The 25,981-nt window shown below is 43.0% G+C and overlaps 3 protein-coding genes across 6 annotated transcripts in view; all 3 read left to right on the top strand.

The window, feature by feature from the left end:
• KCNH6 (potassium voltage-gated channel subfamily H member 6) overlaps nt 1-4,100 on the top strand; it is a 124,056-nt gene extending 119,956 nt beyond the window's left edge. For all 4 annotated transcript variants that reach the window (XM_083582455.1, XM_083582458.1, XM_083582456.1 and 1 more), the window contains 2 exons: nt 456-651; nt 2,142-4,100. In XM_083582455.1, coding sequence (XP_083438581.1) covers nt 456-651; nt 2,142-2,426 — 481 coding nt within the window. In that variant the 3' untranslated portion in view covers nt 2,427-4,100. The remainder of the gene's footprint in view (nt 1-455; nt 652-2,141) is intronic.
• Nucleotides 4,101-6,197: 2,097 nt separating this feature from the next.
• Nucleotides 6,198-17,048, top strand: DCAF7 (DDB1 and CUL4 associated factor 7). The gene is made up of 7 exons (XM_083583453.1): nt 6,198-6,559; nt 8,547-8,705; nt 9,886-9,997; nt 11,923-12,041; nt 12,497-12,706; nt 13,461-13,578; nt 14,413-17,048. Exons 1-7 carry the CDS (start codon nt 6,422-6,424, stop codon nt 14,583-14,585), a joined length of 1,029 nt encoding a protein of 342 aa, XP_083439579.1. The 5' UTR covers nt 6,198-6,421; the 3' UTR covers nt 14,586-17,048.
• Nucleotides 17,049-18,478: 1,430 nt separating this feature from the next.
• The window catches only part of MAP3K3 (mitogen-activated protein kinase kinase kinase 3), a 37,528-nt gene continuing 30,025 nt past the window's right edge, over nt 18,479-25,981 (top strand). Inside the window, exon 1 of the mRNA XM_083582915.1 lies at nt 18,479-18,972. Coding sequence (XP_083439041.1) covers nt 18,969-18,972 — 4 coding nt within the window. The 5' untranslated portion in view covers nt 18,479-18,968. The remainder of the gene's footprint in view (nt 18,973-25,981) is intronic.

Raw genomic sequence — 25,981 nt, 5'->3', positions numbered from 1 at the left:
GGGCTGCCTTCAGATGTCTTTAAAAAGAAGATAGCTGAATATTTCCTTCACATCTGAAGGGAGGGCATTCCACAGGGTGGGCGCCACTACCGAGAAGGCCCTCTGGTTCCCTGTAACCTCACTTCTCGCAATGAGGGAACCGCCAGAAGGCCCTCGGTGCTGGATCTCAGAAAGGCTACAAATTTCTGGCACCCGTGTTATATGCTACTCATCCAAGCTGACTCTACTTATATGAACAGTATGTGGCCCAAGTTACTGGACAAACCAGCTTCTGGTAATCTGAAATAAAACCCTTTTTTAAAAAAATAGCCCTCGGTGTCGCACAGATTCACCCTGCTGGTTATGTCAGGGACCTTGCTCAAACTAGACTTAGGCAGTCTTTGGGATAGTCTCACACACACCTTCCTCGCTCGCTCAGTGTGCTTCAGGCTAAAATGTCATGATCTCTCTTGTAGGCTGGAGTCCAGGATGTCTTCTGACCTGAACCTCATCCTGCAGCTGCTGCAGCGACAGCTGTCTCAAGTGCCACCTGCATATAGCACTATCTCGCCATCCTCCCACAACCTGGCTTTGTATAGCATGAGCATGAGCATGAGGAGCACAGAACCTGAAACTCCACTAGGAGAAGAGGAACTGACTCCCACAAAGGAGGTGAGTTTCAGGCACTAGGAATCAAAGTCCTTCATTTGCAGTGAGGCCGGTGAGAGAAAGCGCCTGGCTTCAAAGCCAGGCCGGAAAAGTACAGTGGTACCTCAGGTTACATACGCTTCAGGTTACAGACTCCGCTAACCCAGAAATAGTACCTCAGGTTAAGAACTTTGCTTCAGGATGAGAACAGAAATCGCGCAGCAGCAGCGGGAGGCCCCATTAGCTAAAGTGGGGCTTCAGGTTAAGAACAGTTTCAGGTTAAGAACGGACCTCCGGAACGAATTAAGTTCTTAACCCGAGGTACCACTGTATTTGGGGGTACATCACGGGGGATGGAAGGACCAAGCTAGTACAGCAATGTGCATGGAACTAAGGGACTACATCAGGGGTCGGCAAACTAGGGCTCAGGGTCCGGATGCGGCCCACCAGGCTCGTAAATCCAGCCCGTGGACCTTCCGCCCGCTTGGTCAGTCCCCGAGCTAAACCGGCGCAGCGCAGAGGCTTCAGCGCATGGGGACTGACTTCCATGATGCTGCCATGGCTTCAGATTGGCTGCAGGAAGCCACAAGGTTTGAGGGACAGTGGACCAGCCCCCCCCCCCCGAAAAAGTTTGCGGACCCCTGGACTACATATACTGCAGCAAAGAACTTTAAATTCTGTAGGGGGTGGGACTTGTTGAAAAGTAGGTGTGTGTGTTCAGTTATCTACAGAAAACAGAGACAAATGTTGTGCTGTGCTCTTCAAAATATACACGTTGCTGTGTAAACAAGGAGATATGATAGAATAGTGAAAGTTTTGTATTGAACTTGCCTCCTTGTTACTAAGCAGTTAGTGTTTCTTGTGTATCGTGCTTTTATGCATATTTCTGCAGTCAAGAGTAGGGGTGGAAAGATCTGTCAGTTTCGGTTCTCAGAGTTTCGCATTTTTCCAATCTTAAATTCAGAGTACCACATTTCTGTGGCAATTTGCGAATCCCCCCATAATAATAATAATAATAATAATAATAATAATAATAATAATAATTATCATCATGGAAATTCTTAAGCATTTCAGTGCAATGTCTCTCATTTTTGTATGCAGTTTTTTAAACTAATGTACACATTTTGCAAGCAGTATCTCCTAATACATTTTGTACATAATTCTCACAAATATATGCATTTTAAGGCACATTTCCCTCTAATATATGCATTTTTGTTGAAACCAAATGGGAAAACTGCATTGGAATAAGTTGGAATTTTTAAGGGTGGCGATATATTTTGGTTCCCATATCATTTTGGAAAGTCAGTGTTTGACAAATTTGTCTCTAAATGTGAACTGAATCCACTCCCCCCCCCCTTCCCAAGTCACTCATGAGGCATGTAACCCCCCCTCCCCTTTTCCAACTGCAACTTGAAATTCTCAGATTCCTACAGGGGGACTTTGAGCCAACCCAAACACATGCCACTCGATGGTGAAGGAGTTTTAACTTTGTTCCCTTTCCCCTCCCTCACCAGACTCCGAGCGACTCGGAAATCGAAAAGCTGCAGCTGAAATCCAGGGACTCGTTGTCAAGTGGTGTACACCTGACTGTGGCTTCTGACGAGACCATGACAATCAGCTCTGAGCAAGAGCATTGCTCACAGACCCTGCCCAACCTAGAGCCTCACCGGAGGGCACCGGGCAACCAGGGACTTTTCCAAGGATCCCGTTTCCCTTCCCTTCCTGAGCACCTCGAGGCACCTTCTGAGCGCTTGGACATTCAGAGACACCTCTCTGACCCTTTGCTTCCTGGGAGTTAGGAATCCAGTTGAGCCCAAAGCCGAGTCAAGAGGACCCTGAACTGAGAAGTTGCTTTAGCTGTTTTTAATTGTTGCACTTGGAGGACAGTACTCATGGCTCAAGGTGACGAGACTTGTTGCCATTCCCTGTCCTCTCTGAAACGGGGGCAGTTTAATAGTGGGTTGGCTTCCAAGGTGATTGATTTCAGAAATGGTACTCCATAGAGTAGACTTCAGGTGCATATTTCTCTTACCCCACCCGACTCCAAGAAGAATGGCTGGTTGACTTTTTCCTCCACATCCCCAATCTTGCATCTGTTAACTGTTGGGGTCTGCCTCTGTCAGTGTTTGAATGGTAACTAGTATGGCGGGACATTGGAGCACTTCCGTAATGTAATAAAGTAATAATAGGAAATTTTGTCTGGAGGAAGACGAGGAGACTGCTAAGAACTTAACCTTTTCTTGGGTTGTAGGAGACCAAGAATGATTGTGTCTTTCTTTGATACAACTCGTGTCTGAAGATTCTAGTCATTGTGCAGGAGGATCCTGTGAAGTCAGGAAGGAAGAGTAAAACGATGCTGCAACTTTGTACATGGGAATATAACGAACCATTTAATGATCTGCCCTAGTGCATATTGAGGGCAACTTCATATATTACATTTTTCTTGCATGGACATAAATCTCTGTTGAGAAAAAAAAGAGAGTGTACACCTTGATAGATGAAGTGCAGGATAAAAGGAAAAAAATGTGTAGCACAATTTAATACGGGGCTGCCAACAAGATTTTGGGCTTGCTGTTTGTACTCAGGCTTGCTTCTGAAGGATGCAGTCCCTGGCCTTCTGACAGCCCCTCTGAGCCCTGCCCCAAATTCTACAGCCAATCCCAACATATTAATATGTTGTCTGTAGCCCTGATTGTATTTGTTTACTCAGAGCTATGTTTTGCAGAGTCTGGTGGGGCTTACTCCCAGAAAAGCATGCATAAAACTGCATCTTCATTGTATGAAATGAGTTGGTAAAGTCAGGTGTAGAATCCCTAGCGCAACGCAACAAACACATTTGGGTCTGTGTTAACGGGGTGAATTGTCTCATGTGTTGCCTACCAATTTGTAAGGGAGGTCTGAGTGACACTAGTCTAACAAACTGGGGTGGAGGGAACCTGTTCTGAAAATATATTTCCCAGACTTTTGCAACATTCCAGATTTACCTGGCTTTGGAAGACATTCCAGGAGCAGCCAGTTTTGTGATTAGCACATCAACTTAGCGTAAAAGGTTATTCTGGACAATACCTTGACGTTCTTTGCGCGGGCCACTATGCAAAATGCAGGTATGTGCAAGTCAGCTGTATTATTTTTTTTTTGTACAGATCTGCAAGGCTGGTTTAAGCACAACTTCAGAAAACCCTGGAAAGAAGGAAACAAACCAAACAGATCACATTTTGTATGTGTGTATTTGCCTTTCCCAATTGAATCCCCATGCCATAGCATTGCATAGAATCATTGTAACTGACCCCTCAAACCCACCTCATTTTCACCCCTCAGTTAGATGCTGCAATGGCCCTAGGCCACCTATCCAAAATAACATATTAATCTCCCAGTGAGAGTAGCAGGAAAAAAAAATAACTGTGAGCATTTTCTTTTTTTTTTCTCAGGAGTGTTAGTGTACACTTTGTTAATAAAGATTATTTTGACACCTACTCTGGCCTGATGGCTCCCTACATCTGGGCTCTGTGGGTGGGGGCAAACACTGAGAAGAGTTGTTTTTTTCCTAAGAGAAGGGGAAGACCAAAGTAGAATCATGTCCTGTAGGTTCCTGCTGAAATCCTGTAGTTTTTCACACCACAAACGTCCCAGGGTGGTGGTTTTGTCTCATTTTTGTTGTGCTCCAGTATAAATCCACCACTGATGCGCTGTTATTGCATCAGTGACATGCTGAAGAACACAACCATTAAAAGCCCTCGTTAGTGGAGCATGATGCTTCTGCAAGTGGTGGGCTTTGATTCAGACAATTTAAATATAGTGCTACCTTGGTTTTCAAATATAATCCATTCCGGAAGACCGTTCCAAGTTCTGAAATGTTCAAAAACCAAAAACTGAATACGGAAAACTCAATACAGAAGCTGTGTGGCATGTTCGACTTCTGGGGCATGTTCGAAAACCGAAGCATTTACGGCATTCGAAAACCAAAATGTTCATCAATGGAGACGTTCAAAAACCGAGGTACCACTGTGGTTTTACTTTTATTGTGAATATCAGGAAGGAATGCTTCTGTGGAAACCTTTATTTACCTTCAAGGCCCATATAAAAACGAGCTTCCTGAAAAAGAGATCCACCAACAGCCATTACCCAAACTAAATTCTGTCTGGCAATGTCATCCATTTTACTACCAAAGCTCTGCCAAATTAAGCATTTCAGTCTTACCCAGCAGATCAGGATCCACTTCATTCCAGTCAAAGGATGTCAATGGTGTTTATAACAGAAATGGTGTTTATAACAGAAAGCTTTATAATTTTTTCTGCAGGATTTTAAAGCACTGTTAACCATTAAGGCTCAAACTATGGCTGTGTGATGATGATGATATTAATAATAGTTTATAATGTATACCCCGCCCATCTGGCTGGGTTTCCCCAGCCACTCTGGGCAGCTCCCAATAGGATATTAAAAACACAATAAAACAACATGATAAAACATGTTTGGAGGTGGGGTACAGTATCTGAGTGGAGGGAAGGGCTATAAGTTTTATAGCAGTAGTGCTGGGAAAGGGGGTGATTAACATTTTCCAGATGGACCATTTTTATGGATTCACAGCTATTTCTTTCAGAAGTGGAAAGCAGAGATCCCATAGGTGGGAAAGCAGATGGAGAGAAATCTCCCTGCAAGGTAAAGGCTGCAATCAGCTATTCAATACTCTTCCTAAACTAAGGTTATCAGATGTCCCCATTTCCCGGGGACAGTCCCTGGATTTACAAATCAGTCCCCATACAAAATCCACTGAAGTTGAAAAGTGTCCCTGGATTAATTTTAAAATATCTGGTAACCTTATCCTAAACAGCATTTCACATTAAAAAGAAAAAAATCAACCAAGAGACTAAATAATACTACTGAACTATACTTCTCAGCCCCAGATCCTACTTCTAACTTGCAAAATTAATAGTGGGCCGCATTTCAGTGCTGTCATAAATCACTCCTAGCCTCAGTTTGCAATGTGGGGACAAGGGCTGTTGCAACATTGCAGTGCTATTGTTAAGACTCTTTTCTCAGCCACAGCCGCCTAAACTGCAGTATGCGGACAATGAGCTGCATTCGTATTTACATATGCAAAGCACTTTTTTAAAAAAAAGATATTTAAAAACCAAGAGAATTCTCAAATAAAAATCAATTTTCCACAAGAAACGAGGCATTACTTAGAGACAGCACTGAACTTCCACCTTTGAGGCTACTTTTTGTTTTTGCCGGATAGGCTCCTGCTCAATCACAGGTTTACAAAACCCCTAGATTCTACATTTCCTCCGTTTCTTCATATGGGCAGCTGGGGAAACAAAAACGACGCCGAAAGAACCCGCAAGCTCCCATTCCAGACACCCGAGATGCGACTCTACATTTCCCACGTCTACTGCTTTCCTCCCGATCTGGCTGCTGCTAAACCGTCCCCTCGCACAGGCTGAAATTTTTGCCGGAGAGGCGGGCTTAGGAAAAGAGCGACACCTCTCCTCGCTAATGGCCATCTTTCATCGTGGCCAGTACGGGGCGGGGAAAGAAATCTTATTGGGCCGCGGGGCTTGGAAGGGAGGAGGGTGTTTGAGCGAGCAGACGCTTACGGAAAGCCAATGAGGAGCGGGCAGCCGGCGGAGTGGCGTGGCGGGCAGCCAACGAGAGCCCGGAGTTTGAATCGACCCCCGATGGAGGAGCGGGGTGGGGGCGGCTTCGCCGTAGTCGTTTGTGTGAGGTGAAGAACGACGGTCGGCGGGGGGAGGTCGCTGGTTGCCGTGAGGGGCTGACGGAGCGAGCCTCGCCCGCCATGTCGCTGCACGGGAAGCGCAAGGAGATCTACAAGTACGAGGCGCCATGGACCGTCTACGCCATGAACTGGAGCGTCAGGCCCGACAAGCGCTTCAGGCTGGCGCTCGGCAGCTTCGTGGAGGAATACAACAACAAGGTGGGCGGGTGAGCGGGGTCCGAAGAGGCCTCGTCAGCCCGGGGGTGGCCGGGGGTTCGGGGCCGCCTCGGGCCTTCGCGCCTCATTCGGACCCTGGCGGCCTTTCCCTGCTCCGCCGCAGGCTTGCGAAGAGGCTAAGAGCCGCCTGGGGCAGTTGCCCGCACCCCCTCGAGGGGCGCCGGGCCTCCCTCGCAGGCTTAGCCGCGCTCTCCGTTGCCAGGCGCCGGCTGAGGTAACTCATGAGGGGGTTTGGTTGTCCCCCGAAGGTGTTGCGGGACGGAGCAGCACCTGCGCGCCTTCTGCTTCACCTGCAGAGGAAAGTATAGGGCCGCCTTGGGGTCCCCGAAGTTATTGGAGTTGGGCCTCAGGGTCCCTTCCGACTCTGTTCTTCTAGGGCAAACTCGGCCCTCCCGATGTTTTTGAGACTACAACTCCCATCATCCCTAGCTAAAAGGACCAGTGGTCAGGGATGATGGGAATTGTAGTCTCAAAACTGTAGCTCAAGAGCACAGAACCCTAGAATAGGCATAGGCAAACTCGGCGCTCCAGATGTTTTTGGGACTACAACTCCCATCATCCCTAGCTAACAGGACCAGTGGTCAGGGATGATGGGAATTGTAGTCTCAAAACAGCTGGAGGGCCAAGTTTGCCTATGCCTGTTCCAGGGGTCTGTATTCTTGAGCTACAGTCCCACCCACCCCCCACCACATCCCTGACAACTGGCCATGCTGGCTAAAGAGGGTGAAAGTTGCAGCCCAGCAGCATCGAGGGACTCCAAGGTTCATAGATATAATTCATAGGAGAGTTGGAAAGGGACCCTGTGAGGGTCATCTAGTCCCACTCCCTGCATTGCAGCAATTTGCAGCTGCCCCATGGGGGGATCAAACCTGCGGCCTTGGTGCACACACTAACCAGCTGTGAAAGGCTTTGAGACCTTGGTGTCATCATCAGCATCGCACTCTAACCCACTGTGAAAGGCTTGGTGTAGGGACCATTTGGGGAGGTGGGTGGATTTGGGGGCGGGGAAGAGAATAGGCTAGGCCACCTGCATCTCAATACAGTCATACCTCGGGTTGAAGTACCTTTGGGTTGAGCGTTTTTGGGTTACGCTCCGCGGCGACTCAGAAGTAACGGAACAAATTACTTCTGGGTTTCGCTGCTCGTACATGCACAGACGCTCAAAATGATGTCACGTGCATGCGCGCAAGTGGTGAATCACGACACACACAGGCGCGGATTGCGTTCGCTTCAGGATGTGAACTGGGCTCCGGAACAGATCCTGTTCGCATCCAGAGGTACCACTGTAGTTGGCTATTTTACTTTTGCCCTCTGGGAGAAAAAACCCAAAGCAGGCATGGACACTCCCGAATTATTGCTGTTTATTGAAATGGGGGCGGGCTTTATTTTGCCCAAGGCAACTCAAAGCAACTTACACCCCCCCCCCCAAATAAAAACCAGACCAAAAAAACAGCAACAACCCTTTCCACAGAGATACATTAAAACCAAGGGGGGAATTAATATGTTTAAAACATGCCACCCCCTTCTTACAGTTAAAGGCGAAAGGTCTGCTTATAGAGGAAAGCTTTCGTCTGACACCTAAAGATAGGTAATGAATATGCCAGGTGAGTGTCCCCACGAGCATTCCACAAGCGGGGAGCCACTGCAGAAAAGGCCCTTTCTCATGTTTCCATCCTTTTGGCCTCTCATGGAGGGGGCACACAAAGAAGGGCCTCAGATGATGACCGTAGGTTCCCTGTAGGTTCATACAGGGCGAGGTGGTTCTTGAGGTATTGTAGCAGAGTATGAAGGGTTGGGCATCTGTGGCCCTCCAGATATTGCTGAACTGCAACTCTGCATCATCCTTGACCATGCAGGCTGGAGCTGATGAGACTTGTAGTCTAATAACTTCTAGAGGCCATCAGTTCTCTACCCTGAGCTTAATGTTATAGTTTGGTTGATAACTTGCTTGAAATATTTTTGCTTATAGGTCCAACTTGTTGGGTTGGATGAGGAAAGCTCTGAGTTCATTTGCCGGAATACCTTTGATCACCCATATCCTACTACCAAGCTCATGTGGATCCCAGATACCAAAGGGGTATATCCAGACCTTTTGGCAACAAGTGGTGACTACTTGCGTGTCTGGAGAGTAAGTTGACTTGTTTTTAGAAGGTGTTTTCTTGGGGCTAGGATAACCAGTGGGCCCTGAGAATGTTGTGTGAGTAGTCTGACCAGCTGCTATAAGTAGTAGACAAACATAGTACTTGGTCTGCTTTTCTATTTGTAAATGTTTATTAACAACTTCTAAATTCAGTGTTCTACAACTGGAGCTGCAGTCTACTCTAATGTGTTATGTCAATGGGCAGAAAATAAATTGGGATCTAGTGGTAAATTGCTGGGTGATTTGCTGTAGATTGGCAAAAGTGTCTGACTCAGTTGTTTTAAAAATAGCAAAACCCATGAGGCTTTCTCTCTTCACTTTGCCCTATCCTACCCCAGACCTAAATTAGACTGCTGGAATTAAGAAAACTGAGAAGGGAAACCTTATTGTAGTATTTTATGTGAAAAGACTGAGCTCATTTCTGGTACTACAAACAAATTCATGGGAATATGCTTGAAGACAGACTATTGCTTAATTCTAAATTTATATCTGCCCCCGGCTACAATTTTTCACCTACCTGTCATTGGTGAACTTTGCTGTTACTAAAAGCAACAACACCCAGAGTAGATTCCACAAGCTTAAAGTCTTCCCACTCCTTGTGTATGGAAAATGAAAATGAAAAATAAAGCTCCATATCACACAGTTACAGAGTTGGAAGGAACCTCTATTCCTGCTGACTTAATTATAATCTGGCAATCATGATAACACATCTCTTGGTTTCCTTGACCTTGAAAACATGACGTTTGACATTGTTCTTGTTCTGTTTGCCATGTTTTATGAGATATAGAATTTTAAAACAATGCCATATGATCTTGCGTTGCCAGTGTGTTGCATGAGTTATAAATTGTGCCAACAATGAAAATTTCCGCATATAGCCATGGTATTTATCACACTGAGAAGGAATGGGAGCTGACTGTAGTTCAGAACAAAACAGTAACTAGGCTTCCCTTTTAGGTTTAATGTTCTGTAGCCAAGAAGTAGGTCTTAGTCAAACCTAATTTGATTTACACGTGTCTTAACAAAAATAATAGAATCCATGATTTGAACATAATGCATAACCTATTTAAATCACAATGAATAGCTGCACTGTCTCTTCTCTTGCACTTTTGCTGCAGTGAAATACTATGAAGATTTGGAATGATGACCAATATTTGTAATTTTTGTGCAGGTGGGTGAAACAGAGACCAGGCTAGAGTGTTTGCTGAACAACAACAAGAATTCTGATTTCTGTGCTCCATTGACATCCTTTGACTGGAATGAAGTGGATCCTTATCTGCTGGGTAAGACTGAAATGCTTAATTTGGCAGAGCTTTGGTAATAAAATGGATAGCATTGCCAGACAGAATTTAGTTTGGGTAATGGCTGTTGGTGGATCTCCTTTTCAGGAAGCTCATTTTTATATGGGCCTTGAAGGTAAATAAAGGTTTCCACAGAAGCATTCCTTCCTGATATAAGTGTTTTTAATCTAACAAAGATTAGGATGATGGTATATGCCAAAGTTTTTGAAAGGCTGTTGTCGAGTTAATGTCTACATCAGGTAAGTTTTAATATTAGTTGAATTGGCCAGGAATTGTCTTTGCTATTGTGCAGATGATCTAAGCTGTCAATCTAACACTTTTAATAAAGGTAAAGGTAAAGGTACCCCTGCCCGTACAGGCCAGTCTTGACAGACTCTAGGGTTGTGCGTTCATCTCACTCTAGAGGCCGGGAGCCAGCGCTGTCTGCAGACACTTCCAGGTCACGTGGCCAGCGTGACGAAGCTGTTCCGGTGAACCGGCACCAGAGCAGCACACGGAAACACCATTTACCTTCCCGCTAGTAAGCGGTCCCCATTTATCTACTTGCACCTGGGGGTGCTTTTGAACTGCTACGTTGGCAGGCGCTGGGACCGAACGACGGGAGCGCACCCTGCCACAGGGATTTAAACCGCTGACCATGCGATTGGCAAGTCCTAGGCGCTGAGGTTTTACCCACAGCGCCACCCGCGTCCCACTTACACTTTTAATGGTACATTTATAAACCAAAAGACTAGAAGCATTCACGTGTTAGGTTTTCTAGATGATGATGATAATAATAATAATAATAATAATAATAATAATAATAATAATAATAATAATTTATTATTTATACCCCGCCCATCTGGCTGAGTTTCCCCAGCCACTCTGGGCGGCTCCCAATCAAGTGTTAAAAACAGTACAGCGTCATAGATGAACTATGTTGTCCAAGAGACAAGCTTCTGTGTTGGCCTACCTTGTATTTAATGACTATCCCATACTTCCCTAAAGAGCCTTTTCAGTGGTTTTGCTCCAGTTGTCGAATGCCCTGTCCAGAGAGCCTCGCTTAGTACCTGTTCAATGGTCTCTTCACCACCAGGCGAAGACCCTTAAAAAATTATTCTCCCAGAATTTTTAGAAAGTGTTCTAGCATTCTTTGGATCTTTTACACAGCTGTTAACCCTTGGTGATTTTATTCATATTGTACTGTTTTATGGGCTTAACCTTTATAGTAAGCCACACAGGGAATTTCAGTTATTGGGCAGTATAATTAGGAACTTTAATAAATGCACTTCCCAGTTACATAAAGAGTTGCGCAGAGCAATCAAAACCCTCAATTCACTGTACTGGAAGGGATTTGGGGCAAGTGGTTGTGTGTCTCCCCCATCCCACTGGCCCAACCCTTTCCAGCACCCGCAGCCTCTATTAGCAAAGGAACACCATTGCAAAGGAGTGCTCCAATATGCCATTGTCAAAATGGCTGGTAGAAGCTATCATTGGCAGTATTTCCACTACAGGGAACTCCCTGGGTGGGGTCTACGCACAGGTAACACTGGATCTCAAGCTGGCCCTGCTGCTGGCACGTAACAGCAGTGAGCCCAATCCAGGCCACTTTACTGTACCAGTCAGAGAGCTGGCACAATGATGGGGCATTTCCCCCCCTCTTTTCCCCCATTGAAATATTCGTTGAAACCAAGAAAACTAATTAACACTTGAAAAATAACTGAAGATTAAACCTGTATCTTAAAAGGGAATATATTAACTATATCAAGCACATCCAGTTCGTTTGCTTTATGTATAAAAGGAGAATGAAGAAGGCGAGTCATCTTTTAGGTCAAGCATTATGAATAGCATAAGATGTTGTGTATTGTTGTTTATTCATTGCACCAAAGGAGAGTTATTAACATTGGTGTTTTTCCTCCCCACCCCAGGTACCTCTAGTATTGACACAACTTGCACTATCTGGGGTTTGGAGACTGGCCAGGTCTTGGGAAGAGTGAATTTGGTGTCAGGCCATGTCAAGACCCAGTTGATTGCCCATGATAAAGAGGTGATGGTGCACTTTTTCCCTTTGTTTCTCCATTGTGGGATTTCAGACTTGTGCAATTAGTAAAAATTTGTTCCAGTCTATAAAATGGGAATAATGGCTTACCTGACAAGTGAGTGTATTTGTGTCTGTGTGTATGCTGTTAGTTCTCCAGAACCAAATTAATATTTTCCCCTCAAAGTAATTCAGCGGTTCAGGGGGATGTATACAACAGAATTAAGTATTTTGCAAAAGAAGTAGACAAAGCTCACTTTCACGGGAAGAGAGGTGGCAGTGACCTAGCTTCTGATTGTGTGCTCAACCCCTTTTTTTATCTACTTTTAGGGATTACTATGACATGGCTGCTGTACATCTGGGTTTGCATGATAAAACTTTGTTCGGTGTGAAGCAAAAATCTTGGTATTGGAGGCAATATCATTGTATTTTGTCATTTTTCTCTGTCTTTGGTCTATGAGCAGGTCTATGATATTGCATTCAGCCGTGCAGGAGGTGGGAGAGACATGTTTGCTTCTGTTGGTGCTGATGGCTCAGTGAGAATGTTTGATCTGCGGCACCTGGAACATAGTACAATTATATATGAGGATCCTCAACACCATCCTTTGCTTCGCCTTTGTTGGAATAAACAGGACCCAAATTATCTTGCAACAATGGCAATGGATGGCATGGAGGTGAGCCAGTGTTCTGTGAGGGTGGCCAGTACACTTCTTGGAATTGCACCTGGATGGTATTGACATTCAACACTACTTAGACTCTTGGTCTTGATTGGCATTTTTTCTGGATACCTGTATAAAGCCATGGGGCATTTTTGTTTCTGGGATTCCTTGCAGCCTTGGCACACAGTAGCATGGAGGAAAGCAGTCAGGCACGTGTCCTTATGTTAAAAAGGAGATAGAAGCCATACTGAGGTGCTGGTAGCTACCATGAACGACTTGAGTCTAGAAGAAGTAATGATCCCCATCTTGACATGTCAATATGAGATATCCTGTTCTTGGCCACACAATTCTTTTGTGGGGTGGACAGGCTGACTTAGCTAAATTAAGGTATCCTGATTAGGTACTTCAGAAACGAGTCTGTATTGGAAATAGCTTTTGTGTTAGTTTCTCAATTTTTTAAAATTTATAATATGTGAACTGGACATAATACATAAAATGCTGATTGATCTCAGTTCCCCTTTGTAACACGTGGCTCATCAGGCACTACTGATAGATAGATAGATGTTTCACTATTAGAGGAGTATAAAAACACTGTATTCGTTTGCAATGAAAATTGTATACTTACTTGACAAGATAGGGGTACAGCGTATATGTATTGTGCTCTGAAGATAGTATAGTAGGTAATGAAATACCATTTATAAAAGTCTTTGTGGCTTCATCAGAGGTAGTATAAACTTCACTATTCTTTGTATTTGTTTTCTCCACTAAGGTGGTGATTTTAGATGTCAGAGTTCCTTGTACACCTGTTGCCAGACTGAACAACCACAGAGCATGTGTCAATGGCATTGCTTGGGCACCACACTCTTCTTGTCATATCTGCACAGCTGGTAAGGATGAATGATTCTTGTCACCCCTTCTTTTCATATGGGTGTTTCAAGTTCCCTTCAAAGTATGTGTATGAACTTAAAATAGTAGTAAACTGCTTTGTTTACTATAGCTGGTTTAACTATTATTATTTCTCTGTTCACCCATTTGTACTCTTCTCTAATTCGGAGTATCTTGTTAGTATACTTTGTCTTGACCGTTACGGCTACTTTTTATGAATAATTTTTGTGAAAAGTAAAGTCCATTATACTCAGGCTTACCTCAAGCTATGGGAGCTTTAAAGCAACCCTAAAATGTAAGTGGTAGGAAAAAAATATTATGAAGAAAGTTAATTCACTTGCTTTCATTTAATTTTTTTTTAAAAAAAACATATTGGGTACCAGCCATATGTTGCAAATGTTTTCAAATATGGAAGGAGTGGCGTATATGACTCTTCTTGCTCTGAATCTACTAATGAATATAAATCCTTATGCAGCAAAAAGATTAGCAAATTTCTAGGTTTTGAAACATTTCCATAAGGAAAGGTGTAAGAATTTTTGGATTTAAAAAAAAAACCCTTTTTGATTACTTTCCCTTAGCAGTTCAGTCTTACTGTCCATTACAATAATTAAGTAACACAATTTTTAAGGTAACAGATGGCCCACATTTGAGAAACTATGATATATGTAAAACTTGTCAGGAGTCAAAACCCAATAATAGATAAAAGTCAAATTATACTCTTTAAACTTTTGTTTATGTGGTTTTGTGTCCATTTCATTCACGAGTACATGGACCACTGAATATTTGTGCGAAAGGTGGTTTCTTTTACCTCTGATTCTACATTTCATCTTTGTCAGCGGATGACCATCAAGCACTTATCTGGGATATCCAGCAAATGCCTCGTGCCATTGAGGATCCAATCTTGGCCTACACAGCAGAAGGCGAAATCAACAATGTACAGTGGGCATCAACTCAGCCGGACTGGATAGCAATCTGTTACAACAACTGCCTGGAAATCTTGAGAGTGTAAAAACAGTTGGGCACTGAGGAAAAAAATGGAACTGGATGGTGGTCTTTGCTCTCCTATAAATTTTTAAGAACAAAACTCCATCTAGAAAGTGCCACTGGCTATTCTAGGAAGACTCAGAACTGGCATTGATGGGTAAATGTTGCTGTCGTCTCCCTCTTTCCCCACCCCCACCCCCACCCTGTGACTTAAATGCAGGGATATGCTGAGCCTTTCAGACCCTCTGGGAATTTATTATTACTTTCAATTAAAGTTATGTATATATGTCAGCCATTTGTGTTGAGTATTTGTATTGAATGAGTAATGACACCAACTGGCAGAATGACACTCTAGCAGAAATAATATGTTGCTGCTGCAGATGCCTAAAAACTGTTCAGAGTTATAGTAATGGGATGTGAAGTTAACTTTCTGTTAAGTAATTTTTCACACATATCTTCTCTACCCCTTCCCCCGCCCATGGCAAGTCAAATTTCTCTTGATACTAGTGCCGAATCTTGTAAGGTTTCTGCAACTAAAAGTCTATTACTATTTAAAATGTTCTTCAACTATAAGGGAGCAGGAGCAGTCACAAAGTCTAGCTGGCTCTTGCAAAACTTTCCTGAAGCGAAGCTTTAACTTTGTGAACCACTGGTTATTAGATTTGTTTCTCTCTCCTCTGTATGACAAAGGCCTCTAAAATAAAACTGTATACAGTGTTGATGCCAACATAGCATCTAGTTGGATAAGTACAGTTCCTAGCTTTGCACTGTGTGTGTTGCCTGCCCCTCACAAAAATGTAAGGACTTCAGCCACAGGTGATCTTACTCGACTCCAAGAGGCAACAAGCATTTTCCTAAGAGTACGGTTGCTTCCCACCTTCTAAGAGCAGCTTTTATCCTAGCACTATCCAGAAAAATGCAAAAATCCTTCTTAAGGTAGTGTGGAAAACGTGATGTTTCAGGAGCAGTGACAGGATACAGCTGGCTCTTGCAGAAACTTTCTGGAGTGAAGCTTTAACTTGTATATGATGTTAATATGGGATGGCATTGTTTTTCTTGGAACATTACTATGACCAGACATGTGTAATTCATTATGAAATACACAAGCTTCTCTTTTACATAGCTATGGTGGGATGTTGCCTCTTATTCCCATATCTAGGCACACTGAGGCTTATGGTAGGTCTTCTCTGACACATTAAAAAAGAATGTATTTGTGATTGTTTCCACCCCCTTCTCAGAAGCTCTTGTAGGCTGGCCAAGCTGGCTCCTGCAGAATTCAGAGGGGAGCCCCCAAATGGTGTATCAAACCATTTTTCCACAGTTACATGAGGCACTGGAGGAGGGGAAGTGTGTTGAGAAGACTTTCAGATGTTAACCACCAGTGATGTACATAATGAAATGTGACAAACCTATTGGTTATTTGTTTTATAGTACTTGAGTACATTAGTGGGGAAATGTGGTAACTGGTGTATAAATGTCTTTGTTTCAACAGTACTGGTTGTTCTTGCCCGAAGACGAACATGAAGTATGAGAGAGAATTAACTGCCTGACTTTCTCATCTTTTCTCCTCTTCCCTCCCTCAGCCAACTTAACTAGCTAGTACATAGAAAGTAGATTCTTGTGGTAGTAGTTTTTTTTTAGTCCCATGGAAATCAAGGGACTAGATTAAATCCAAATGTTAATTTTAATCTGTTAATAGGAGTTGGACAGTACTGGTTAAAGGCACTTGACCATGGGCTGCATGGCACTGGTCCTAAGGCACTTCAAACATGGGCACATGGGAGACTTAAGGATGTGCTCAGTAAAGAAACAGTTCTGTAATTCACTAGCTGGGAGGGGCTGGGTTATTGGTTATGTGATGGAGTATGAACTCGTGGTATCTGTTTTTTGAAAGGAACAAAGATGTTTTTAGTGTACAGAATATGAATATGAGCTGAATTTTTTTACTAATCAATACTAAACGGTAAGATGTTAGCTTATGTACTGTACTCCCCAGTGTAATTTCCGAAAGATGTCAACTTTGTAGCATGACTGTATAAAGTTCCAGACTCATTTTTGCTTTTTTTTGTTCTTTTCAAATAAGCAATAGCACTGACTCTACTTGTGTTATTTTCTTTCTCCCACCCCACTCTATAGAGTGTTACATATATATATTCTTACCCAATGTTATTGGGGAAAGTTGTTACTGAACTAGACTTAATCTTACCTTATGTGGCAGACAATAGTTAACTTGTTGCAATATTCCCAGTTGATTTTTATGGAGAAATTATAATGAGATGGACTTATCTTGATCTTTGAACACCTGCTTTCTGGAATTATATTAAACACTGTAAAAATTTAAGACAGTTTTTTAAAAGGTTTGAAGTAGAATGCTGGAATTTTAAATATACTGATCTTCCTTTCTCTGTATACTTTTGTTTGTTCCATTCCTAGTTTTTGTGTGTATTCTGCCTTTCTTACGTTTTAATAAAATGGAACATTTCTAAAATGCATGGTGATGTAAGGGGGAAGGCATGAATAAAACCCAGACAGTTCTTTTTATCTTGTTAAACATTCACTTAACAAGAGAACAGTCTTAAAGATGTATTTTTCCATGGTTCCAGAAATATGAAAGTGTGCCACTTATAAAATAATCCATCATACTAGTCTATAAATGAAACTGGCCAGAAGCTTTTATTTTGGAAAAAAAATCTAGCCTTGGAAATGAATGCTAATGTGCAGGAACTGCATTTTCTGTTCCTGTCTTGCAACGACACATTGCCAAACAAGAAAGAGGCTTCTAAGGGTTGTTTATGGTGTGACCCCCCAGTAGAAGCCATTCTGAACTTTCCGTCAACTTGAAATGCTGATGTAGAAAGGAGCAGGATCATTGGATAAATATGTTTGTGTGAGGTTAGAAAACAAGGTCTCTTTGGCATTGTTAAAAACTTTTTAAAACACACCAGAAAGGTACTAGTAAGTTTATTATCATTCAGGTAGTATACAGTATTACATCTCTTGCACACCCAAAAGGAGTCCTACAGCAATTTAAAGTACCTTAAAAGGCAAAGACACAATATGCAATGGGAAGTTCATTAAAACAATACAAAAGCAGAGTAAAAAATGGTAATAATAATAATAATAAAAATAATAAAAAAGACACACATGCAATATCCACCAGCTTCCAGCATGAGGATGAGCAAATGATCCGGAGAATAAAGGCTTTGCTGTCACTGAAAACATGACAAAGTTGGTAACATGAAAACATTCCATAAATGCTATCAGTTAACTGCTGGATCTTAAAATAACAACCTGTTCTACAAGAGTCTTATAAAAGCTAAATGCTTTTGAATAAATGTATAAAAGGAGTTTGCATATTTAGGAATAAGCCGTACTGAATTCAATAGGGCTGACGCTGAGTTGGCGTGGTTAGGATTGCAAGGTAACTAGTTCTACCAAATAGATTAATAATAATAATTTGTTAGTGGCTGGGTCTTGCCCAAGGCAACCCAAAACAACTCACAAACCAAACTTAACAAACTGGTTGCATTTGTATAGGGTGTGGAGGCCTCACTGAATTTTATTGGTGGTGACGGGAGCTGCACCTGCCCCCCTAGATCAAGTAAAACGATATAAGTACTTAACTAACTGACCAATCACATCGGTTCTGCCCTACCCCAACAAAAGCCCTGTTCCCTCCAACCAAGTCCTGCCCTCCCCACCCCCAACAAAAATCCTGGCTAGGCTGATCTTGTAGTTGTTCCCGAGGATAAATGCCCCTTTCGAGACTTGGGACCAGACTGCCCACGTGCGTTTGGGAGGGTGAAAGAGGAGGTGGGTGGGGCGCGAAGGAAATAGCCTGATTGGCCGAGATCTTCCTCCTATTACCCGCTTCTCTCGTTACAATTGACAGTTGCGGCAGAGGCTCCGCCTTACTCCGCCAATGCGCACGCGCGCTTCCTGCCTTCTCTGAGGGAAGAAAAACCGTTTCGGGGGTGGGCGGTTTTGTGAGTGCGCGCGCGTGTGTTTCAAGCCAAGGCAGCGCGCATGCGCGAGCGGTTACGAGGCTTTGCCTCAGAACCTCCGCGCCGAGAGGGGAGTCTTTGCGTCGCCGAAGGAAGGAGTCGAACAGACCGACGGAAGGCGGGCGCGGGAGGAGGAGGAGGAGCCGCTGCCTTGCCTGCCCGTCCGCCCGTCCGCCCGCGGCCTTCGGAAGAACTTGGCCGAAGTGGGCACCTGAGGCCCAAGCCTTGGAATGAGGCGGCGGAGGCGGAGGCGGAGGCGGCTGCTGTGAGGGGAGGAAAAGGAAGGAAGCGGCGCGGAGGGGAAAGACGGAGCGAAAGAAGAGCGGGCGGCGGGGGGCGACCGGCTGACGGCGCCCACATCCCCAGAGGCGCTTCCCCCGCCCCCTCCCCAACCGGCCGCCAAGATGGGTGAGGGAACTCGGCCGGTGGCCGTCGTGAGGGGAGCTGCGGGTGTCAGGCCGACGACGTATTGACGTCAGGGCGGCGTTGGGGGGGGGGAGTCGTCAAGGAAGCCCTGATGGAGGGGGCTGCCTTTAATAGGGATGGGGGAGGGCTGCTGAGGGATGTGAGGGGTTAAATATGCTTTGTTGAGGGTGCGCGCGCTTTCCTGTTGAGGGCAGCTCGGGGGGAGGTAATACCGTGGGGGGAAGTCGGTCAAACTCGAGTAGTAATAATAATAATAATATTTATACCCCGCCCATCTGGCAGGGTTTCCCCAGCCACTCTGGGCAGCTTCCAACAAAACACTAAAATACAATAACCCATTAAACATTAAAAGCTTCCCTAAACAGGACTGCCTTCAGATGTCTTCTAAAAGTTTGGTAATTATTTTTCTCTTTGACATCTGGTGGGAGGGCGTTCCACAGGGCGGGTGCCACTACCGAGAAGGCCCCCTGCCTGGTTCCCTGTAACTTGGCTTCTCTCAGCGAGGGAACCGCCAGAAGGCCCTCGGCGCTGGACCTCAGTGTCCAGGCAGAATGATGGGGGTGGAGACGCTCCTTCAGGTATATTGGACCGAGGCTGTTTAGGGCTTTAAATGTCAGCACCAGCACTTTGAATTGTGCTCGGAAATGTACTGGGAGCCAGTGTAGGTCTTTCAAGACCGGTGTTATATGGTCTCGGCGGCCGCTCCCAGTCACCAGTCTAGCTGCCGCATTCTGGATTAGTTGTAGTTTCTGGGTCACCTTCAAAGGTAGTCCCACATAGAGTGCATTACAGTAGTCCATGCGAGAGATAACTAGAGCATGCACCACTCTGGCGAGACAGTCTGTGGGCAGGTAGGGTCTTAGCCTGCGTACCAGGTGGAGTTGGTAGACAGCTGCCCTGGACACAGAATTGACCTGCGCCTCCATGGACAGCTGTGAGTCTAGAATGACTTCCAGGCTGCGCACCTGGTCCTTCAGGAGCACAGTTACCCCATTCAGGACCAGGGAGTCCTCTACACCCGCCTGTCTCCTGTCCCCCCAAAACAGTACTTCTGTCTTGTCAGGATTCAACCTCAATCTGTTAGCCGCCATCCATCATCTCTAGATGAGTAGCATCATCTCCAGAGTAGCAAGAAGGACGGGCACAGTTTGTTTGGTTTTCCCTGGTGGGAGGAGGGGAATCGTAGAGTGGGAAGTGATCCCAAGGGTCATCTAGTCCAACCCCCTTGCAAAGCAGGCATCCTGCCCGCAGCCGTCCCTGAGTGGGCTCGAACCACCAACCTTACAGCCAGAGGCACTGACCTTATGTTTAGCGCTGCTATTTGGCGGGGTCTGGTTGTGCTAATGGCCACATGACATGGGGTTAAACTGTCACCAGAACAGCAGTGGGGGGACGGGACCTGTGGCTCTCCCGATGCTGGAGAGCAACAGGTGATCTCCATCCTTGAACTAGCTAAACTTTTGGTTTGCAAGCACCCTTTGTTGAAATGCTTTGAGGAGACAATCACAGGGCAAAAGTATAATAGTGTTCTCTTTTCTCTGTTTGTCCTGGCAAGGATCGGGTAGCTTAGTATGTCTTGTTATGTTTTTGCTGTTTTATTTATTTATTCATTATTTCACTTTATTTGTTTCGTGAAATCTACACACCACTTGATTGTAAGGAGAAGGAACTTCAAGGAGATGGAACAATAAAGTTGAGAAAAATCTAGACAGTACTTTTAAAATGTTGGTAGCTCAGCAGGTCTTGAGTTCTGAAGAGGTTGCAGATGTGCTGTTCATTTTGTTAAAGGAGTTGCCTAAGGCATATAACATTTTCAGTCAGATTGGGGTAGCTTGCAGGATGGATGAAACTTGAATTTTGGTCTTGCAAAAATCATGTATGTATTAACCTCCCTATGCTACAGTTTGAAACACACTAAATGTGTTTGGGTGAATGAGAGAGAGGAGATTGTATTTGAACAAGTACTCCAAAGGCTCCAAAGTCCACTTTGTTCACATTTTAGGTGAAGTTGTATATGATTAAAGGGGGTAATAGCACAAAAGTTATTAATTTTTGTTCCTTTGTAGATGAATAGGCTGGAAGTGTTATACTTTTAAGTGAGATACTCAGAGGTTGGCATAATGTAATTTGTTGTGGTTCGTGTGAATTAGCTGAATTCTGAGCTTTGGCTGTTTTGCATACTACCTGTCCTGAAAATATTAAAATATGCAAACTGAATCTGTTGGCTAATGCTACAGTGACCCAAAAGTGGGATGTACTCTGAACCCAAAGAGGAATGAACTGGTGGGAGTTATGTGCTATGAGAGAGTTACACGTGCTCTCTGTTTTAAAATCTAGGGAACCTTCAGAAAATCAGTTCTTTGTGATATGAGGAAGCATGCATTTTCCAACAAAGTTGGCATTGCCCTAAAATTACTTCATCAGGTATAACACAAGGTGTTTGTTCAGATTCAGCCACATGTTATAGATGACACCACCACTACTTGAAAAATACATTGAAGATAATAAATCATGTAGTGTTGGTCCTGTGCCTATTAGCTGGGCATAGAAATGGATCCACTCACTGATAAGAAGTGTGTAGAAAAGTGGAAGCTCACCTAAAATACAGTATGAAGAGGACTTACCATGCTTTTTAGTGTGTGAGTAAATCTGTAAGCAAGTACTTTTGTCAACTGAAGGGATTTTAAAATCTACCGTGAATATGCCTTCAATATGGAAAACCTGAATTAAGATCATTCAGAGCTCCTGTGATGACACCTGGTTATATTGGTGCCTTGATCATTTGGAGCTTGCATGTTGGGCTTTCCTCTCGCAAACATTCAACTAATGCAAAATTTTGTGTCTGCATAGTTGGAGACAAAAACCTGATCTAGGTTATGGATGTAGTTACATTTTCATAGCTGTTAGGTGGTTTTGCAATATTTTAATTTAAGAGGCAAACTATTGTGCTTATTTGGGAAACAGTTGGGCATAGATGTGGGCTTTTTGTTCAGTTCATAAACTGTGTGGTCTTGTAGGTGCTACTTAATCTTTCTGTTAATCATCTTAAATAAAACAATAAATGATTAAGGATGCAAGGGGGGGCCTTGCTAAATTGAGACCAAAGGTTCATTCTACCTCCCATAGAGTGCAACAGAACTTCAGTTAGTTGGTAAATTTATATCCTGCCCTTCAAAAAAAAGTGCAGGGCAACTTACAAAACTCCAGACTAATGTAACAGCATACAAAATTATAGCAAGGGGGGGGGGACAGTAGAGAAGAAGTAGAAAACCTGATCAAATTGCAAGCTGAAGTGTGTATGTGTGTTAAAAAACAACAAATGGGAAGATAAAGGGCTTCAGTTGGTTCACCTGTTGTGGCTGTTCCTGGACAGGGATAGCCTAGCCCAGGGATCAGCAAACTTTTCCAGCAGGGGGCCAGTCCACTGTCCCTCAGACCTTGTGGGGGACCGGACTATATTTTTTTTGGGGGGGGGGATGAACCAATTCCTATGCCCCACAAATAACCCAGAGATGCATTTTAAATAAAAGCACACATTCTATTCATGTAAAAACACCAGGCAGGCCCCACGAACAAACAAGCCAGAAATGCATTTTAAATAAAAGGGCACATTCTACTCATGTAAAAACACGCTGATTCCTGGACAGTCTGCGGGCCGGATTTAGAAAGTGATTGGGCCGGATCTGGGCCCCAGGCCTTAGTTTGCCTACCCATGGCCTAGCCACAGTGATCTGGTAACTTCATGCTTGATGTATATTATGAGTTGAATCTATGTATATTTACTTAGAAATGAGCACCATTGAGTTTATTCTCAAGTATTGGAATCAAAATGTGGAGTTGGAAACTGTTAGAAGTTAGGCTGTGTTCTATAATTGGAATACTGCAGTTTTCTCCCATTCATGCTCCCCCTTTTAACAGAGAGAGACTTTTATTCAGTTTTTTTTATTAAAAAAAACAACCCCAACATAAAACCTTCTGGGTTTATGGAAGGGGTAATCAACTCTGACAGGCCATATGCATTTTTTATGTTGACAGATTTTGGATTTTTGCACTGTGGGCTGTATACAACAAAGCTGCTCAGTTAGTACAAAGATTCCCACCTTTGCAACAGGACTTTTCTACCCATGCACTGTTGGGGGGGTTCCCCTCTAGAGCAGATTTGGAGGGGATGCAAGGAGAGTAAGTCCTTGCACTAATGAGATAACTTCATTGGATATCTATTAATAAGAAATTGGCACCTGTGTATTATAATTGAATGTTGTATTGGATCATTTCTCATGCATGCTGTTGAATGAGGAAACAAATAATCATTCTGAGTTCTTTATGAAGAAGCCTAGATGCCAAAAATCTGGTTTCATTATGAATTCCAGTTAAAAGTATATAAAACCCAGTTTAGCTTTTCTCAAACCCAAATGATTGATATGATTGAGAGTTCAGTGACCCCATTTGGGGGGGGGGAATGGCTTGGAAGAAGATGGTGGAAAGTGACTTTTTAGGCCATTCTCCTCTCCAACAGCCCTATTAGCCCCTTATAAAGAAAATCTTTAATAAAAGCAATTTAACAAAACATTTCCTGAGGACTGTGGTATCCTCCTGAATTTGGTGGGCTGTTGCATAGGGTTGAAGAAGGAAAGGGGATCATCTCAAATTGGTGGGAGGCACCCTCCATGAACAGAGTACCCAAGAACGTTATTTGGTCATTGACAATGCTATAGACATAGCAAAAGAAGAGTAATAAAAAAGCTTAAATAATACAACACATGGTTGGAGTAGTCATTCATGCAAGTAAAACACATCAGTGTTCCAATAATAAAGTTGCTGAAATAGAAAGATATTTCCATGGCAACCATTTTGCTTACCTTCGCTGAAGAAAGCAGGAGGGCCAAACTAATTTTCCCCGAAGGTGACTAATGTTCAAAAGACTACAACCTAATTCCAATGTATAATTTTTTTATTTAACTATTTGTGAAGAAAATCATGATAAAATAGATGGAAACCCCTCAGCCAAAGTATTCAACATTGGCCTGGAGAGAAATGTAGAAAATACGCTCAGTATGCAGAACTTATTTCTACAGCCTTAAGTAGACAAACTGCATTGCCAGTGCTGAAATTTAGAAATAACTTTTAGATCTTGAAAAAAATACCTACAAACATAGTTAAATTACAGGAAGTAAAGTGAGTCGAGCACTAAATTGTATTTTCTTGCCTGTTAACAACCCTAAAGACAAAGTTACTTGTCTAGCTATGACAGGCGTCAGTTTTTTATTTCAACAGCTGAGTTTCCTCTTTCAACATTTCAGCCATTTTCAGGGATTTCCATGATATCATTTCTTTATAAACTACTTGCAGCCTCATACTTGGTGTTGCTTTGAAATTATAAGAAAACAAAACATCAGTGGAATTTAAAAACAGTGCAGTTTGAAAGTTTCAGTCCACCATTTTGATTCCGAATGGTGCCAAACATAGATGAAAACCTGCTTCTTGATCTCAGAAACCATCTTAAGGATATCTTACAAGATCCAAAAGCATAGTAGATAAACAACTTTCCAAAATATATAGTAGATCTGACTATCTTCCATTTTAGACTGAGTTGTTGAATCTATTAATAATAAGATAAATGATATTAAGCTATATTCACAAAAATTAGCAAACAGGATTTTTAATTACCTTTATTAGCTTTACAGTTAACCCTGTAATTGATTTAGATTTATAATTATAATTATTCCAAGATCCAAAGGTAGATTCCAGTATTTCTCAGTTTTCCTCTAATGTCTCACCCTCCTTCAGTATTACATTTTTAACAGTCTATTTCTGCCAGTAAATTGGAATTTAGTGCACTTTCTGTAATGGCTTAAATGTTTAAAAACATAGTATACATTGCAAGGTCAGAAGCATTTATTTCCATGGATAAAGCCAAGTTTGGAAACATGGGTTTGGGAATGTCATTCTTTATTACATAAAAGGGGTCAGCAGCACCTCAAATGCATTCCTTTTTCTGCAAGAAAGAAATTTAACTTTCCACTACAGTGTTGAGATTCAGGTCACAATCATAAGCACACTGACTGCAAAATAAGTTCCTTGAGATTTACTTCTGAGTAGATACACTAAGTATTGTGCAGTTACTCATCTACTTTTCCAATCTGTCTTTAACTTACAGTCTACAGTAATAGCTCTGGTTACGAACCACTCCTTGCGAACGCTTCGGGTAACGAGCTCCGCTAACCCAGAAGTAGGTGCTCCTGGAAGCAAACTTTGCCCCAGGATGCGAGTGGAAGTTGCACGCCAGAGGCCCGGGCCTCATGTTAAGAATGGTTTTAGGATAAGAATGTACCTCCGGAACGAATTACGTTTGTAACCAGAGGTACCACTGTATAAAGATTAGTCTATTATAGAGCAACAACTTGTTTACAAATAGCACAGTATGATTTTAAAGAAATAATGCTTGTTGTCATGAATGTGATTCACTTTCGCGTAAAGATGTGACAGTTGTTTGACATAGTTGAGTAGTGCTAGCTCTGTTTGGTTTATGTCATTTAGCTTCTCACTTAAACAGGATTTGTGATGATGAAGAAGATGATTTATTAAATTTATATACTGCCCTTCATCTGAAGATTTCAGAGTGGTTCACAAGATAATTAGGGCAGTTCACAAGATAAAGATCCCACCCCATAAGCATTTACACTTCAAATAACATCATAAAAGCTTGTCCCTACTTTGCTATATCATGGAATAAGCCCAATTGAACACCGGGAACTTGCATCTGTATAAGCATGAATTGAAGCATAGAGTTAGTGTATCTGTGGATTTTATTCATTTGAAACTACATCTGTCTATTTTGTAGGAGGTTCCCAGGTGCCTTAAAGCTTGACTTTTCTGTGTCAGAATTCTTGTAAGACAAATAAATGAATATTGCTCAGTTTTCCTTTCTTGCACAAGCATATTGGTCTGCAGGCTTCCGGTATTTACAAAAGTTCTGGAAGTGTTTCTACTC

Source organism: Podarcis filfolensis (assembly GCF_964270895.1).
Source record: "Podarcis filfolensis genome assembly, chromosome: 13".
In the NCBI taxonomy this organism is placed as follows: Eukaryota; Metazoa; Chordata; class Lepidosauria; order Squamata; family Lacertidae; genus Podarcis; species Podarcis filfolensis.
The sequence above is the reverse complement of the archived record's forward strand: the minus strand, read 5'-3'. Positions and strand labels throughout refer to the sequence as shown.